We start from the raw sequence: 14,529 nt of genomic DNA, 5'->3' as shown, positions 1-14,529 counted from the left end.
TCCTGAAAGCCACACTGTCACACACAGTTACAGGGAGGCTGGCCATTACAGTCATTCTTAAAAGATATGCCGATTTGCCTTCAGTCAGTTTTCTTTCCTCTTCAGTCTCTTTTTTCCTTTATCTAGCAGCCCAGATAGACATTGACAGTAAGATTTGCTTAATCCCCCCCCCCCCCAAACGCACGCAACGCACAGAGAGACACGAACACACACACACACGCACACACACACACACACACACACACACACAGGCATTCGAGGATTGAGACCAGAAAACTGGAGAAAACTGTCAACTCCGCCCCGCCTTCAAGTGGCTTGCATTCCTCGTTCCTGCTTTCCTGTCCTCAGAGGGGGGAAAAGGAGAGGACGGCGGGTGGTGAGACTACGGCGCATGGAATGAAATCACACAGTTCTCAGCTGCCAAAGGCAAGAACAACACAATCACGAACGTAGTAGCGTAGCGAGAGATTGCACACTGTACTAAAACGATGCCGGTGACTCGCGTGACGCGCGGCAGCGGAGCAAAATGAGGGTCATATTTATCCAAAACGCGGGGTTAGTCGCAGCTTTCTCGAGATTCTGTGACTACGACCAGTTTCTTTAACTGTACATTTCTGTTACGGAACAGAAAGGGATAACATAAACACGACCGGGACATTTCATGCGTTGTCCAAACAATCAGATATATATTTATATGTATAAAAACTTATCGTAAACTCATAAACCACAGCGGCTAGAGCAACTGTCCTATTTTCTACTCATTTTCGTGACGTGGGGATTTTTTTTCCTTGAGTTTGCGTATTTAGGCTACTGAGGGGAACTTTCTGAAAGTGTAATTAATAAAGAAAGTCTCGTGCTGACTAAGTTTTAAACAGTTTAAACGATGGAGACGATGTCGACCCAAGCTCATCAAATCGCCAACACCGGGAGCGAAGATGACCGAACTTCAGTCACCGATGTCCCGCTACCTGTCGATTATCCAGCGGGTGAGATGCCGGCTTCACTCGGTGCGAGAAGAGGGTCCAGCGTGAAGAAACACCACCACAAGCATAATTTGAAACACCGTTATGAATTACTGGAGACCCTCGGGAGAGGAACATATGGCAAAGTGAAGAAGGCAATTGAGAGACATACGGGCAGAGTGGTAAGTGAGAGTCCACTCCATTTACTTTGGTGTACATGGTGTTTAAATTGTTAAACAGCGAACGTAACCCAGGTAGCCTAATGCAAACTAAGAAATCGTGCATTGATGATACTTGAAGACGGACAGACTAAAAACATCTTAAAGGCCATTTAGAAGGTTAAGAGGAATTCACTAGGATCGTCTTTTGCCCAGTTTGTCCTCGGTGATCAACTGAACCATACACAACACGCGCAGCTATAACGTTAAGTGTTCCATGGAGACGTCAGACACTTGGTCTCAGAGACTAAAATAGAACCGGCTACAAATTCTTCCCAGGTCTAATCAAAGAGTATGATGTAAAGAATCTGAAATATGTCCGCACTGATTACATACTAGAAGTTCCAGATGTATTGTTGTAAAACGTAAAAAAAAAAAAGTTCCTGTATCCCAACTGGGATTTTTGCTCACATCTCTTGCCAACAAGAGAGGGCATCTGGGCTTTGATAGGTCAAAAACTAGGATAAACGAATTCAGCTCAAATAAAAGTAGGGCAGTACACTAATCCCTCAGAAGAATTTTGGGTAGCACACAGTTTCATCTCTGGGATTTATGCGGAAGTGTCCATTTATCACACCATCCAACCACTTCTCCAAGTCACTTATCCAAGTCAAATAATCAACAAAGCTGTCGCGTAGCCCATGTCTGGTCCACTGTTTTGATGTTGAAAAGATATGCGATAGACACATGCACGAAGAGAATGTGATTGGTGCATTAAAAAAAATACTTTTCTAGAAGGACCACAAAATTAAACCTGAAGTTAACAAGTCTTTAGTTGCGTGCTAACAGCAAATAGAAAACATTTTCCATTCATGGCTAGCTGGAATGAGAAGGGTTTAGACACGTGGTCTAGTTATGATCCCTGTCGTTAACCTCCTGCTCTTGGCAAGAACAGAACGGGAATTTTCCGCAAGTTTGGAATGCCCGCAGGAAAAGCTAACATCCCAGCCTAAATCGCGTTCAGACGATAAGGAGAGTGTGGGGAAGTCAAACGTCTCAAAAACAGTGAAACAGACAACACACTCACTCACACAAATACTCACCCAGTCACACACACACACACACACACACACACACACACACGCGTGCACAAACACAAGGGTATTATTAGTTGGTTGACGTTCATCACTGATCACTAAGAACTTATCTGCACTGCTTGCTAGTTAAAGATATCGCCTCAAAAGGAAGGTAGAAATAAAAATCTATAGCCAGAGGAAGAGTAGTCTGCATAGGGGTCTTACACACACACACACACACACACACACACATTCAGAGAAATATGGTTATACCACATGTCATTGCTTTCCCAGATTAAAGGTGTGTGGATTGTTGGTGAAGCAGGCCAAACATACTCAGAGCTCTGAATGTGAGGAGACTGATGGGTGAACACAGAGGAATGCATGACTCACTGTTCGAGTCACCCGTCTGCACTGTCTGTCTCTTTGAACTAAATCATATGGGAATATATTCAAAGCAGTAGGTTGTTAGAGACACGCACATGCCACGGAGACTGTGTGTGTGTGTGTGAGCGCGCGCCCGAGACAAAAAAGATCTCACACAGACACAGACACATACCCACATTCACAAACAAAGACAGTATCAGTGTATTGGAAGTGGTTACATAACCTTAATGTCTGTGAGACTGTTCCTGCTAAGAAGAGAATACGCACTCTGTGTGTGTGTGTGTGTGTGTGTGTGTGTGTGCTTGTGTGTGTGTGGTGTAGTGGGGTGCTACTGGGTGAAGTAGTGGTAGAGAGAGATAGAAAGAGGGAGAGATGCGTCCACTCTCCAAACACAAGCGATATAACAACACACCTGGCCAAAAGGAGACTAAATGCTTGAAAGTGTGTGTGTGTGTGTAACTGTGGTTGTGTGTGATTACATGTGAGTCAGACTGTGTGTGTGTGTGTGTGTGTGTGTGAATAACAGTGTTTAATCTCCAGCCCTGAGGGCAGAGAGCAGAGGGAAGCACAGTGCCAGCTGGCATTCAGAGGGGACAAACAGTTGTGTAATGATCCTCAGGCCTGGGTCATGGGGCCAGTGTTGGTCTCTGGGTGTGTCCTCCCCCTATTCTGTGTCTGCACACACCACACTCACGAATTTACACTTTCACTGCAATTAGACCAGAAGGCCAAGAAACCCAGTAGTTATCCATGGCCAAGGCATATGAGACCACACACACACACGCGTACACACACACACACACACACACATGCTATTTCCCTCTATGTTATTTCTCTAATCCCCTCTATCTCTATCTCTCTCTCTCTCTCTCTCTGACACACACACATACGCACATACACCAGTATAATTTAGTATCACCTTACTGATTCTGGGCTTTTGAGAAGAACTAAACATCTATATGTGTTTATCTTTATTTCCTTTAATAAAAGAAAAAGCTTTTTTTAAATTTTTTTAACCACCTGCTGTAACTATTGGACCTAATTTACACAAATGACACATTTACATAAATTACACAAACTGAGCTGCTGACTTCATATCCAACAAAAATGGGGCACTTGACAGTCCCAGTGTAATTTTCTGTCTTTTTTTTTTTCAGAAATGTCGTTGACGTGTTAATTTTTGTCCCTAAAAGGTCTGAATGACTGTTGCCGTTGGCATAGGAACTGCTTCCCTCTAAACGACACTTCCTCTTTTGAGTGTGTGTGTGTGTTTTCTGTGAGTCATTACGGAAGTCTGCTTCCCATTTCCTGCCAGCCCAATCTCTCTCATTATTCCTTTTCTGTTTTATATCATCACTCTGCCATTTAAAGCTCTTCCGTTTAGGCCAGAGACACAGAAATTCCCCGTCGACGTCCCTTAACACAAACGTTCGCGTTCTCAACTTGTTCCTAAAATTCCAAACGGCATTGTTTGCAGAGTCCCGTGAGGGCCTACTATTGATCAGCCCGTCCTCTGGAGATCTGCACCTTCTCCTGCCCCCACACCAGAGAATTTAGCCACAGCCTCCTAATCTAAAGCACCTGATCAGGCTTCTCATCGCCTGCAAGAGAGTCTGAATACTGCTGCCCTCTGGATTAAGGCTTTTCCTGAGTTTTGCTGGAGTGCAGGATTGAGCACCCGCATGGGGGTGTTACAGTGGAAGGGGGTAGGGGGCATGTTTGGGAGGGTGGGTCTGTGTTGGAAGCTCCTGGACCCCACAGAAGAGCAGCGTTGGTTCTATATCTGGAGGCGGGACCTGTGTTTTAAAATAGCAGCTCATGTTCAGTCTCCCACGAGCTCTGTGTGTCCTTCCAAAAAACCCAGTTTTCTCTCAAGGTTAGAACCACATGCTGCAGCTCAGAACTTCAGGCTACCCAAAACACACAATGATGATGATGATGATGATGATGATGATGGTGATAGAAACACATGTGCAATCCAGTTTGCCAGTCCTGTTTTTTTTTTTTAACAGCTATTCAGGAAGGTTAAACAATCATTGGTTGACTCTGATACTGGTCTGCTTGTCAGTGATTAGCTGGTTAGGTTGTTCTAAGCTTCATCTGAAATCTGTAATGGACAGAATTGTAGCAGGGTGTAGTTGTGCATAAGAAGTAGTCTTTCCACACAGCTTTGACAAATGGATGTAAATTTATAGCTGAAATCTGATAATTTTACTTTCAGTTGTCCTTGTTATGGATATAAGACATTCACTGATCCATCTGACAAAACCAGAGCCTTTAAGATCATATAACTGGGTGAATTCCCGGACAGGAAGGACTTATGTCATTTCCTGTGCATGTCACCCACTTTTACATTGATAGCAGGGAAGTGGGATCTGAGAACTCATCACAATCGCATCACAAACCATCTGTTTGTGGATATCCTTTAAAAAAGCATCAGTCACGAGAGCTGCTTAGCATTTTCTGTATGACTACATCAATACTTCGATTTCCCTTTAATCAGTCAAACCCAAATGTCAATCTGCCACTCTGAGGTTTACGTCAATATTTACTGGTCAATGTACTTAAGAGAGTGTAGCCTCTGGATTGTCAGCTGGTAGATAAATATTCACTGCATCCCCTGAAAGCCTGTTATCCAGAAGTCTTAATGTAATTAGGAAAGAAGTACACTAAGGTACACTGACAGAGACAAACACTTTGACATAAGTGTACAACAAAACTGTATTAAATAGTCATATTTCACATGGTGTTGTAATGATGCGCAATGCAGTAAAGTATAAGAACCTGATCAAGATTATATCTTCTGATATCTTCTCTGAGGGTGTTTTGAGAAATGGGATTATGACTCTGTGTTTGTGTGTGTGTGTCTTTGACCCAGGTGGCCATTAAGTCGATCCGTAAGGAGAAGATAAAGGACGAACAGGACATGGTTCACATCCGCCGAGAGATCGAGATCATGTCTTCTCTCCGACACCCACACATCATCTCTATCTACGAAGGTCAGTCATTGGTGTATGTGTGTGTGTGTGTGTGTGTGCGCGTGTGTGTGCGCGTGAATGTGTGCACGTGTGTGCGCATGCATGTCAGTAAGTGTGTGTGTGTGTGAAAGAGAGAGAGAGGGAGAGAGAGAGAGGGAAAGTTTGCCTAACTCTATAAACGATGACCAGAAGCTGAATGGACAGTCCCCACAAGAATAGCCAAATCTGACAAATTTAGTTCCCTTTGAAGCCTGGCAGCTGGGTCCTCAGCTAGACTGAACATGTTCATAAAAGAGATGAGAGTTGTCATGGGTAAAAGTGTTTTTTAGGTTAAGGTTCGGGCTAGCGTTCAGGGTCTGGGCTAGTTTCCTGTTCTCTGCTATTGGTAAAATGAAAGTTAATGGTCTGTCCCTAATTTTATAGCAAGATAAACATGCGAGTGTTTGCTAGTGTGTGCATGTGTGTGTGTGTGTGTGTGTGTGTGTGTGTGTGTATGCTCTGTCCCTGTTGTCTTCCAGGCAGCTGTGTTTGGAGTCTATCTCATATCAGGTCAAACCCAGTATAAACAGTTTTTAAAGATACTAAATGAGTGCTTTTCGAAAAAGCATCTTTTAGAGAAGCCAAAGACACAAATTCAAGTTCATAGCTATCCAGATCTTTACAGGGCATCCTGATCAAGAGTGAGAAAAAGTGGAGACAGAGAGCACAAAGACATCACAGTAATGAATTATAATCTCAATCTGTTTTTAAAAGCTCTGTCTGTGTCTGTGTTTGTGTTTGTATTTGTATTTGTGTTTGTCGTTGTCATAGCACCTTATTGTTATGTTTTTCATTCTACCTTGATGTGAGTGCATTATATGTAGCACATTGTTGAGACATTACAAAGAAATGGTTTTAACTTACATGCTACTGCAGCTGTCAGTCACATTTAGCGCAACCAGTCTCCGATGATTTACTACTCTCTGTCCGTTTACTGCTGTGGTCTGGACATTTCCCACAATGCCGCAGGAAACTCCAAGCAGTGGTGTTTAAACCGGTAACTAGGATAATGGATTGTGTAAACTTCCTCTTTTTTTGGAGGGAAATTGGGGCAAAACAAATGCAGATGTCTGGATGGAACCTATTAAAAATCCCTTTCTGGATTCTTCGCCAATCAGCATGTTTGGAAAGGGGTTTAAAGTGCATCGCCGTGGCTATGAGATCATTCAATCATAACCTCATTGCATTTGACCTGAGCCCGCCCTTTGCTTGCAAACCGTGAAGAATATATTTTAAGAGATTCAAAGAAGCAACCACCATGCATGAAGATAATGTGTTCGATTTCAATATAACTGAAGACCCTCACTCTTGGCTCCCGTATAAGGTTGTTGGGCCTCCTAGTAAAGAAGTCAAATAGTTGTGAATCACCTCTATCTTCCTCTCCTCTTTTTTTGAGTCTTTGGAAAGCTGAGGGACGGTGGCTGTGTCATGGGAGGTCAGTAGACCGTGTCTAATTCAGATTAACTGAGAGAAGAAATTGCACCACTATCTACATTCAAATGCTAACATAAGTCAGTAGGAGAGATTAGATTAATCTCAGGAGTCTCTCCTGAAAGGTGAGTGTTTATTCTGCCAGATAACATAAATTAACATCCTGTCTCAAGTCCGAATTTTCCCTTAGGAATACTTCCAACCTTTGCTTTGCTGAAACTCGTTTGTAGAAGTATTCCATTAATTTTTATGAATCCCATTTGGTCTTTGATCTGTGCAAAAGAGGAGAAAGTCACACAATTAGTCACTAGCTCCGGCTAGACAAAGCAAACACCCAGAATCAAAGTCAGTGACCCAGAAAATTCTCTGATGGTGTCTCGTTTTAGCATATGTCTGGCTGACTAATGCTCTAAGAATGGACAAGGCTTTAAAGAAAGTTCTGCTGACCAATCAGGGAACACATTTTTTCCCTTTATGCCCAGGTCATTGTAACCATGGCAATGACCATAGTGACCACTATGACCATAGTGACCATAGTGGAAGAGCAGACACTTCCAGATAATTCACTCAGTTTGGGGACTAAACTCAAATGTGTTGATTTATCAAGAGTCCTAGGTGACATAAACTGAAGAGATCAATTCTACAAGATATTTTTTTTAATTCATCCCGTAATCTGAGTTCACAGTAAATTTAGAGATACAGAGGATCACAACTCGACATTGAATGTCTTTAGTATGAGTGAAGCCAATTTCCAGAAGGTTCTCACTGAAACAGTCTTGTGCTCCTGAAAGCTGAAAGGGGAAGATTTTGAGAAATGCTAGACTGAATCTGTGTGAGTGGAGGTGAAGCTCTGTTTCAGACATCACTGTGAGAGAACACAGAGGACGGAGGTGAAGAAAGATGTGTCAGATGTAATGGAACCAGTCTCCCTCTTACATAAGATCTGTCAGTCATCCAGCAGCTACTTCAGTCCATCTTTCATGCACTCCTTCACTCACTCCCTCCCTCAGCCCTGTCAACACCAGGAGATGAAAAAGTCTGAGTGATGGTCCAGATGATGGCTGTTTGGAGAGAAGCCACATGTGGCAGTCATTTGGTCTTCAGGACACTCTCAGAGGACCAGTGTGTCCTTCCATCTAGCAGTGTAAACTGCAAATAAACTAAGGGATAAGATAATGTGGACACACACACACACACACACACTCACACACACAAGAAGTTTTGATGTTTCTAATGTTAATGATGTTTTTGATGTCGATCTCTGAAGCTCTTTGTAGCACACTGGTCTGGTGTATATGCTTTTGTAAAATTTAAAACTGTCTACGTTGTTCCTAGCAGGACCTGTATCAGATTAATTATGCCCTCTCTCTCTCTCTGTCTCTCTCTCTCTGTGTCTGCAGTGTTTGAGAATAAAGACAAAATCGTGATTGTGATGGAGTATGCGAGTAAGGGAGAGTTATACGACTACATCAGCGAGCGTCGTCGCCTGAGTGAGAGAGAGACAAGACACTTCTTCAGACAGATCGTCTCTGCAGTGCATTACTGCCACAAGGTAAGAGAGGCCACTGACCACACTGCATTACAGTTACAGCGTACCATTCCACTGGGTCCATGAGGCTCCATGGTGTCCATAGAGCCTTGTTCACGAGAAAGAAAGAAAGAACGAAAGGCAAGAGGATATGGTTTAGTGGGTTTGTCTGCTGCCAGAACAGCTGGAGTGGGTATGATGTCATGTCCTTCACTGGGAGATCCAGATCCTGCTGACAACAGCTGATCTGGCCAGGCGGAGAGGTTGCCTTGGAAACCGAGGGGTGGAGGGGAAAGACTAGAGGATGTTTGCGAGAGCAGGGAGGTGTAGGGGGTGTGTGGGACACTACTGACTTCCATGAGTGTGTGTGCATGTGAGTGTGTGTGTGTGTGTGTGTGTGCTATCATAGACACATGTCTCAACCACAGTGAACTGATTTGAAATGCCCAGATGTGTGTGGCTAATTTTCCCACATGGACTCCCACTGTAAAATCAAAGCCTTTTTTCAAGCCTCGAAAATAACTGTTTTCAAAGATTCAGCAAATGTATACAAGAGCATGTCACTCTTGTTAATTATTTCCCCCTTGTCGAGAATTAGCAATGTCGCCTTAATATGGAACATGTGTCTTTTAGAGAGAATAAAGCATCTCATGGCCTAGTCATGCCCAGAGAATGGTTTTCTCATGTTCACAAAAAGAAAGTTCCAGAAAGATGAGGATGTGTGCTCTTTTACAGAATGGCGTGGTACATCGGGACCTCAAACTGGAAAACGTGCTGTTAGATGAAAACTGTAACATCAAGGTAAAATGTCTGTCCAAAAACACTCTTAAAATGCCTCATAGACAGTGGGTTCTCACGATGAGAGAAAAGAGCATATACATGAACAGAGAATCCAAATGGAAAAGAGAATCCATAGGAAAAGAACATATGTATGAAAAGAGAGCATACATGAAAAGAGAATATATATGAAAAGAAAATTCCTATGAGAATTAACAGTGGCTGATAAGGGTAAGGCCCAAGTCATGCACTGTGTATTAGTTCTGTCAAATACCAGGTCTTGTTAAATACCATTTCACGGATTCTGATAGGATGCTAATGGCATCCTGTAACTGCACTGATGTCATTTTCACATGAATCTTGATGTATTTTACTTGGATATGCATGTTGGCACGGTAATTTCCAGTGGAAATGCTTGATTTTATCAAATTGAGTGTAATAGACTGTACTGGAATAAACCTCATTTTCTTTCAATCAGATTGCAGACTTTGGTCTATCCAACCTCTACCACAAAGACAAGCTCCTGCAGACCTTCTGTGGAAGCCCACTGTACGCTTCACCTGAGATAGTCAACGGAAGACCGTACCGTGGCCCAGAGGTACCGTTCTTTCTCTCTCTCTCTCTCTCTCTCTCACACACACACACACACACACACATGACACATACACACACGGAAGTCTCTTTTTGTCTCTTTCTTTATCCCACTCACATACACACACACACACACATACACACACAACTCATCTCAATGAATTCAACCATTTTGTTGTTTTATGCTGTATAAATCTATGACAGCCATTCAAAATAACAGGACACAGATGCTGGTACAGACGATTTGTCTAATATAATTACACAAACATTGCACACAAAGATTTCATTGTAAAAGGACCTTTTTACTGAACCTCCTAGCATGCCTTGCCAGTTGGCACAAATTGATTTTGAAAGATGAGTTATATTTAAACTCCATTATCGATGTAACTCTTCTGGTAGTACCATTACATTAATTAAAATGAAACTAAAAAAAAATGATAAAACTGAGATAATGATCCCAAAACATTAAGTCCAGGGGAAATACCCAATTTTACTGACTAATGATAAAGATAAGGAACTGAAAACAAACAAACACACACACACGCGCGCACACTCACGCACACACACATACACATACACACATACAGACAGACACATACATGCACACACACACACACACACACATGCACACACCGATGAAAGTGGAGATAAAACTACCCAGTCCTTCCGTCTTTGCCAAAGGAAACTGATACCCTCAGACTTCCTTCTCTGATTTCCTTGTTTCTGAACACACTCAGGATCCAGTTAAGCATCTAACACACTTCCTGCATCTCAGAACACAGCCGTCATCTCAGAACTATTTTGGGGATATCAGGAGCAGACAGAATCAGAGTTTTGCACTAAGTCAACAATGTCTCTTGATATGTACCAAACATAGGTCCTGTACTGAACGCAAGAATGTGCCTGCAGGATTTTTCTTCCAATCGCATTACATCTCATTAGCAGACACACATATACAGAGCCAGCCAAAATGTTTAGACATAGACACTTACACATACTTAGAGAAAAATCCACAAACAAGCACACCGCACATTAGCCAACGTGACATTAAATCAGACTGTTTGTGTTGACCTCATTGTGGACAGATCTAAACACTCTGGGTGAGCTTTTGTCTGTGTGCCTGTGTGTGTGTGTGTGTGTGTGTGAGTGTGTGTGTGCGTGTGTGTGTATGTGTGTGTGTGCATGTATGTATACTTGTACAGCTATCCTTGTGAGAACCATTTTGAGTTTTAGACCTTGGGAGTAAGGACATTTTGGGAAAGTGAGGACATTTTGGCTGGTCCTCACTTCTTCAAAGGGCTGTTTAAGGGTTAAGACTTGGTTTCAGGGTTAAGGTTAGAATTAGGTTTACGTCAGGGTTAGTGTAAGGGGCTAGGGGACGCATTATGTCAGTGAGTGCCCTCACAAAGACAGAAGTACAAATATGTGTGTGTGTGTGTCTGTGTGTGTGTGTATATGTGTGTGTGTGTGTGTTTGTGTGTGCATACACACATACGCCTCTTCCCAGCTTCATATCGTTCTTACGTAACTGCCCCCTTAAGCCTATGAGAAAAGAGTCCTGTCCTGATCTCTGGTCAGAGATCACTGGGTCTGGAGCCAATCATCACACACTTCTGCTCTCTCTCATATCGTCATAGCCAATCATCACACACTTCTCTCCTCTCTCCTATCTGCATGGCCAGGCAGGTCTAGAGCCAGGGGAGTGGACTTTCCTGTGCAAGAGCTCACCATTGTTTCCAGTCTGAAAATTTACACTCCTGTTCCTCTGTACCTCAGCTAATCAGTCAGAGAGCTGAGGGACAAGGCCAAAAAAAAAAACAAACCCTCGTTTAAAGGCTGAAGTCAGAATTTTTTTTTTAAAACCTCATCAAAGCAAATCCTGACCCACAGACGTGGGTCCTCCCAGTTTAATGAATGTGTTCAGAGATGTAGGATTACCTTCTGGCCTGTGGAAGAATGTAGTGAAGGTTAGAGTCAGATGTTCATGGTTATGCTTGGTGAAAAAAAGAAGGAAGACATTTCTCCCGTGCTCTTGAAATATTTCAACTCCTCCCTCACCATCTGTAGACCAGTCCAGACCAACCACACAGAGTTGTCTTCCGTTGTCCATGGTTTCTGAAGAGAGTGTGTGTTGAGTTGTCCAGCATGGTCCACGGTTTCTGAAGTGGATGTGTGTTGTTTGCAGGTGGACAGTTGGGCATTGGGGGTTCTGCTGTACACACTGGTGTATGGGACCATGCCTTTTGACGGAGGGGATCACAAACGCCTCATTCGCCAAATCAGCAACGGGGAATACAGAGACCCTCCACAGTCATCAGGTGTGTGTCCATGCTCTATTAAACATACATACTGATACACTCATACACACAAATTCACACACACACACACACACACACACACACACACACACTCACACATGCACTCACACATTCAAACAAACACCTACAAACACACACATACACATGTGTACACGCAAACACCTAAACACATTTGTTCCAAAACAAAGGATTGTTTGTATCTATTCAGACTGACCATGGTACCTTAATGTCTAATGGTTATGTTTTCCTGTAATTCGTATCTTAGTTGACTGTCAGAGATTCATCCGTGTTCTGCAATGGCTCCTATTTGACAGATGCACGGGGTCTGATCCGCTGGATGCTAATGGTCAACCCAGAGCGCCGGGCAACAGTGGAAGACATTGCCAACCACTGGTGGGTAAACTGGGGTTGGAAGAGCAGTGTGTGTGACTGTGAAGCCCAGCGTGACAATGGTTCGCCCATGCTGGCCCGCTTCATTGACTGGCAGAACCGGGCTGATGTCCGACCCGCCAAATCCCAACCCCGATCAGAGACGACCATGGCGGGCACCACCTCCACCCGGACCCGCTTTAGAAAGTCTATGAAGGAGAACGATGGGGTTGGTGTCACTACCGAGGACAAATCAGGCCTGAAGAGGCCGAAGGGTATCCTGAAGACCCGGGCAAGTGGAGACCAACGGTCACAGAGTCTGGGTGAAATAGAACTCAGGCGCTCTATCCAATACCAGGACACCGAGCCTGGGTCCAGCCCTGAGAGAGAGGACGAAGAACAGGCTTTGCTGGGAGGTTCACCCGCCAAAATGGTCCCCACTCTTCCCAAGAAGGGCATCCTGAAGAACAGCCAGCAGCGTGAGTCAGGCTACTACTCCTCACCAGAGCGTAGTGAGTCCTCCGAGCTGCTAGGTGGCACTGTGGCACCACCTGTGAACAGCTCCCCGCCAAAGCGCTCAGTGGGAAGAAAGGGCATACTGAAGAGAAATGGCAAGTACTCCACAAACAACCCCTTGCCTGTGGTGGGTGCCCAAGGGGAACCAAGCACCAATGACTCAGGTCTGTCCCATGGCCAAAGCCGACCCTCCAGTATCATGTGCAAGGAGATTGGATTGTCCAGCACGTCCTTCATGGGGGTGGACTGGCCCCCCACATCACCTAAATCCAAAGTCAGGGCTTGCCTCTCAGCCGAGGATCTGCTCCACTTGGCTGGCTTTCAGGGGCTCAAGACCACCCCCACCCTCCATGGAGGTAAAGTCAGCCAAAGCCCTCCAGGTTCTCCTGGAGACAATGGGAGCTTCTCCTTGCTGGGAGACCTGGATGATGTAACCCAGGTGTATCAGCAAGCACTGGACATCAGTGCTAAACTCAGCTAGAACCAGAGAGAACCTAAGGACAAGGGAGACTTCAAGACTGTCCAAGGTGACATTAGAGCCCTTGTCTCTAGGACTTACAGGAGAAGAACTGGAATGGTGCAGTGTAATTATAAAAAGGGGGGAGAGTCGTGTATCAGGCCACCCCCCACCCAGTCATAGGCACAGTGCTGCTTTTAAATGTTTACATGTTATAAAAAGAGATGTTTTTGAAATCTGCACACACATCAAGTCATGCTGATGACAAAGTTCAATGACGTGCTTTCAAACTTAGCCACCATGCACCTGAAAATACACAAGCACCTTATACAGTACCCACCACATTGCATAGACACGTAACTGCTCGTTTTCTTCATAACATTAAACGAAAAGACAGAAAAGGGACTGTAATGGACAGTGAGTTCGTGGCCAGAAACCTTGACGTTTGTACAGATCATTAAAGTTTCATATTTTCAAATTTAAAGTGAATATAACATAGTGAAATAAACAACTGTAGTGTGTAAGTACAGAGTAAACTAGACCATTGTAAGTGTAGGAACAAAGGCTGTCCTTAAGAAGTGCCTTTTTAGGATTTATCATTCATATCTAACCGTACAATTAAGCAAATGAGTGTTAACTTTTAAATAACAAGATAATGAGACATGGAGAAAGAAGGGTAGCGTATTGATGCTGAAAGAGTTCTTTTGGTTTTTTTTGATTTGTTTTAGAGCATACAGAGAGCAAACGAATGCTGACATAAAGAGGTAATTTGCCTAAATGGGAATCTTAACGGTGCCATAGCCAACAGATACATTGGAAACTTCTTTGTCATAGGAATGTGTCGTTTTTCCTGTACTGTTTTGCAGTACACTGGCAACGCACTATACTCTCCTCTTGGTAAATTTTTCCGGTAGCTACCTTGGTTCTCCGAAGCCATTTACC

General features: G+C 43.7%; 1 protein-coding gene across 1 annotated transcript; it reads left to right on the top strand.

Annotated features, from left to right (window-relative positions):
* Positions 1-888: 888 nt before the first annotated feature.
* Positions 889-13,625, top strand: nuak1a (NUAK family, SNF1-like kinase, 1a). The gene is made up of 7 exons (XM_030785689.1): positions 889-1,144; positions 5,462-5,582; positions 8,432-8,583; positions 9,295-9,360; positions 9,815-9,934; positions 12,113-12,245; positions 12,560-13,625. Exons 1-7 carry the CDS (start codon positions 893-895, stop codon positions 13,609-13,611), a joined length of 1,896 nt encoding a protein of 631 aa, XP_030641549.1. The 5' UTR covers positions 889-892; the 3' UTR covers positions 13,612-13,625.
* Positions 13,626-14,529: the final 904 nt, after the last annotated feature.

The sequence above is a fragment of the Chanos chanos genome, chromosome 1 (genome assembly GCF_902362185.1).
Source record: "Chanos chanos chromosome 1, fChaCha1.1, whole genome shotgun sequence".
Lineage (NCBI taxonomy): Eukaryota > Metazoa > Chordata > Actinopteri > Gonorynchiformes > Chanidae > Chanos > Chanos chanos.
This window is presented reverse-complemented; position numbering and strand designations above follow the sequence as displayed.

Coding starts and splice junctions, on each gene's coding strand:
- nuak1a (XM_030785689.1), top strand. CDS start 893: ATGTCGACCCAAGCTCATCAAATCGCCAACACCGGGAGCGAAGATGAC. Junction 8,584..9,294: donor CAGTGCATTACTGCCACAAG/GTAAGAGAGGCC, acceptor GCTCTTTTACAG/AATGGCGTGGTACATCGGGA. Junction 9,361..9,814: donor ATGAAAACTGTAACATCAAG/GTAAAATGTCTG, acceptor TCTTTCAATCAG/ATTGCAGACTTTGGTCTATC.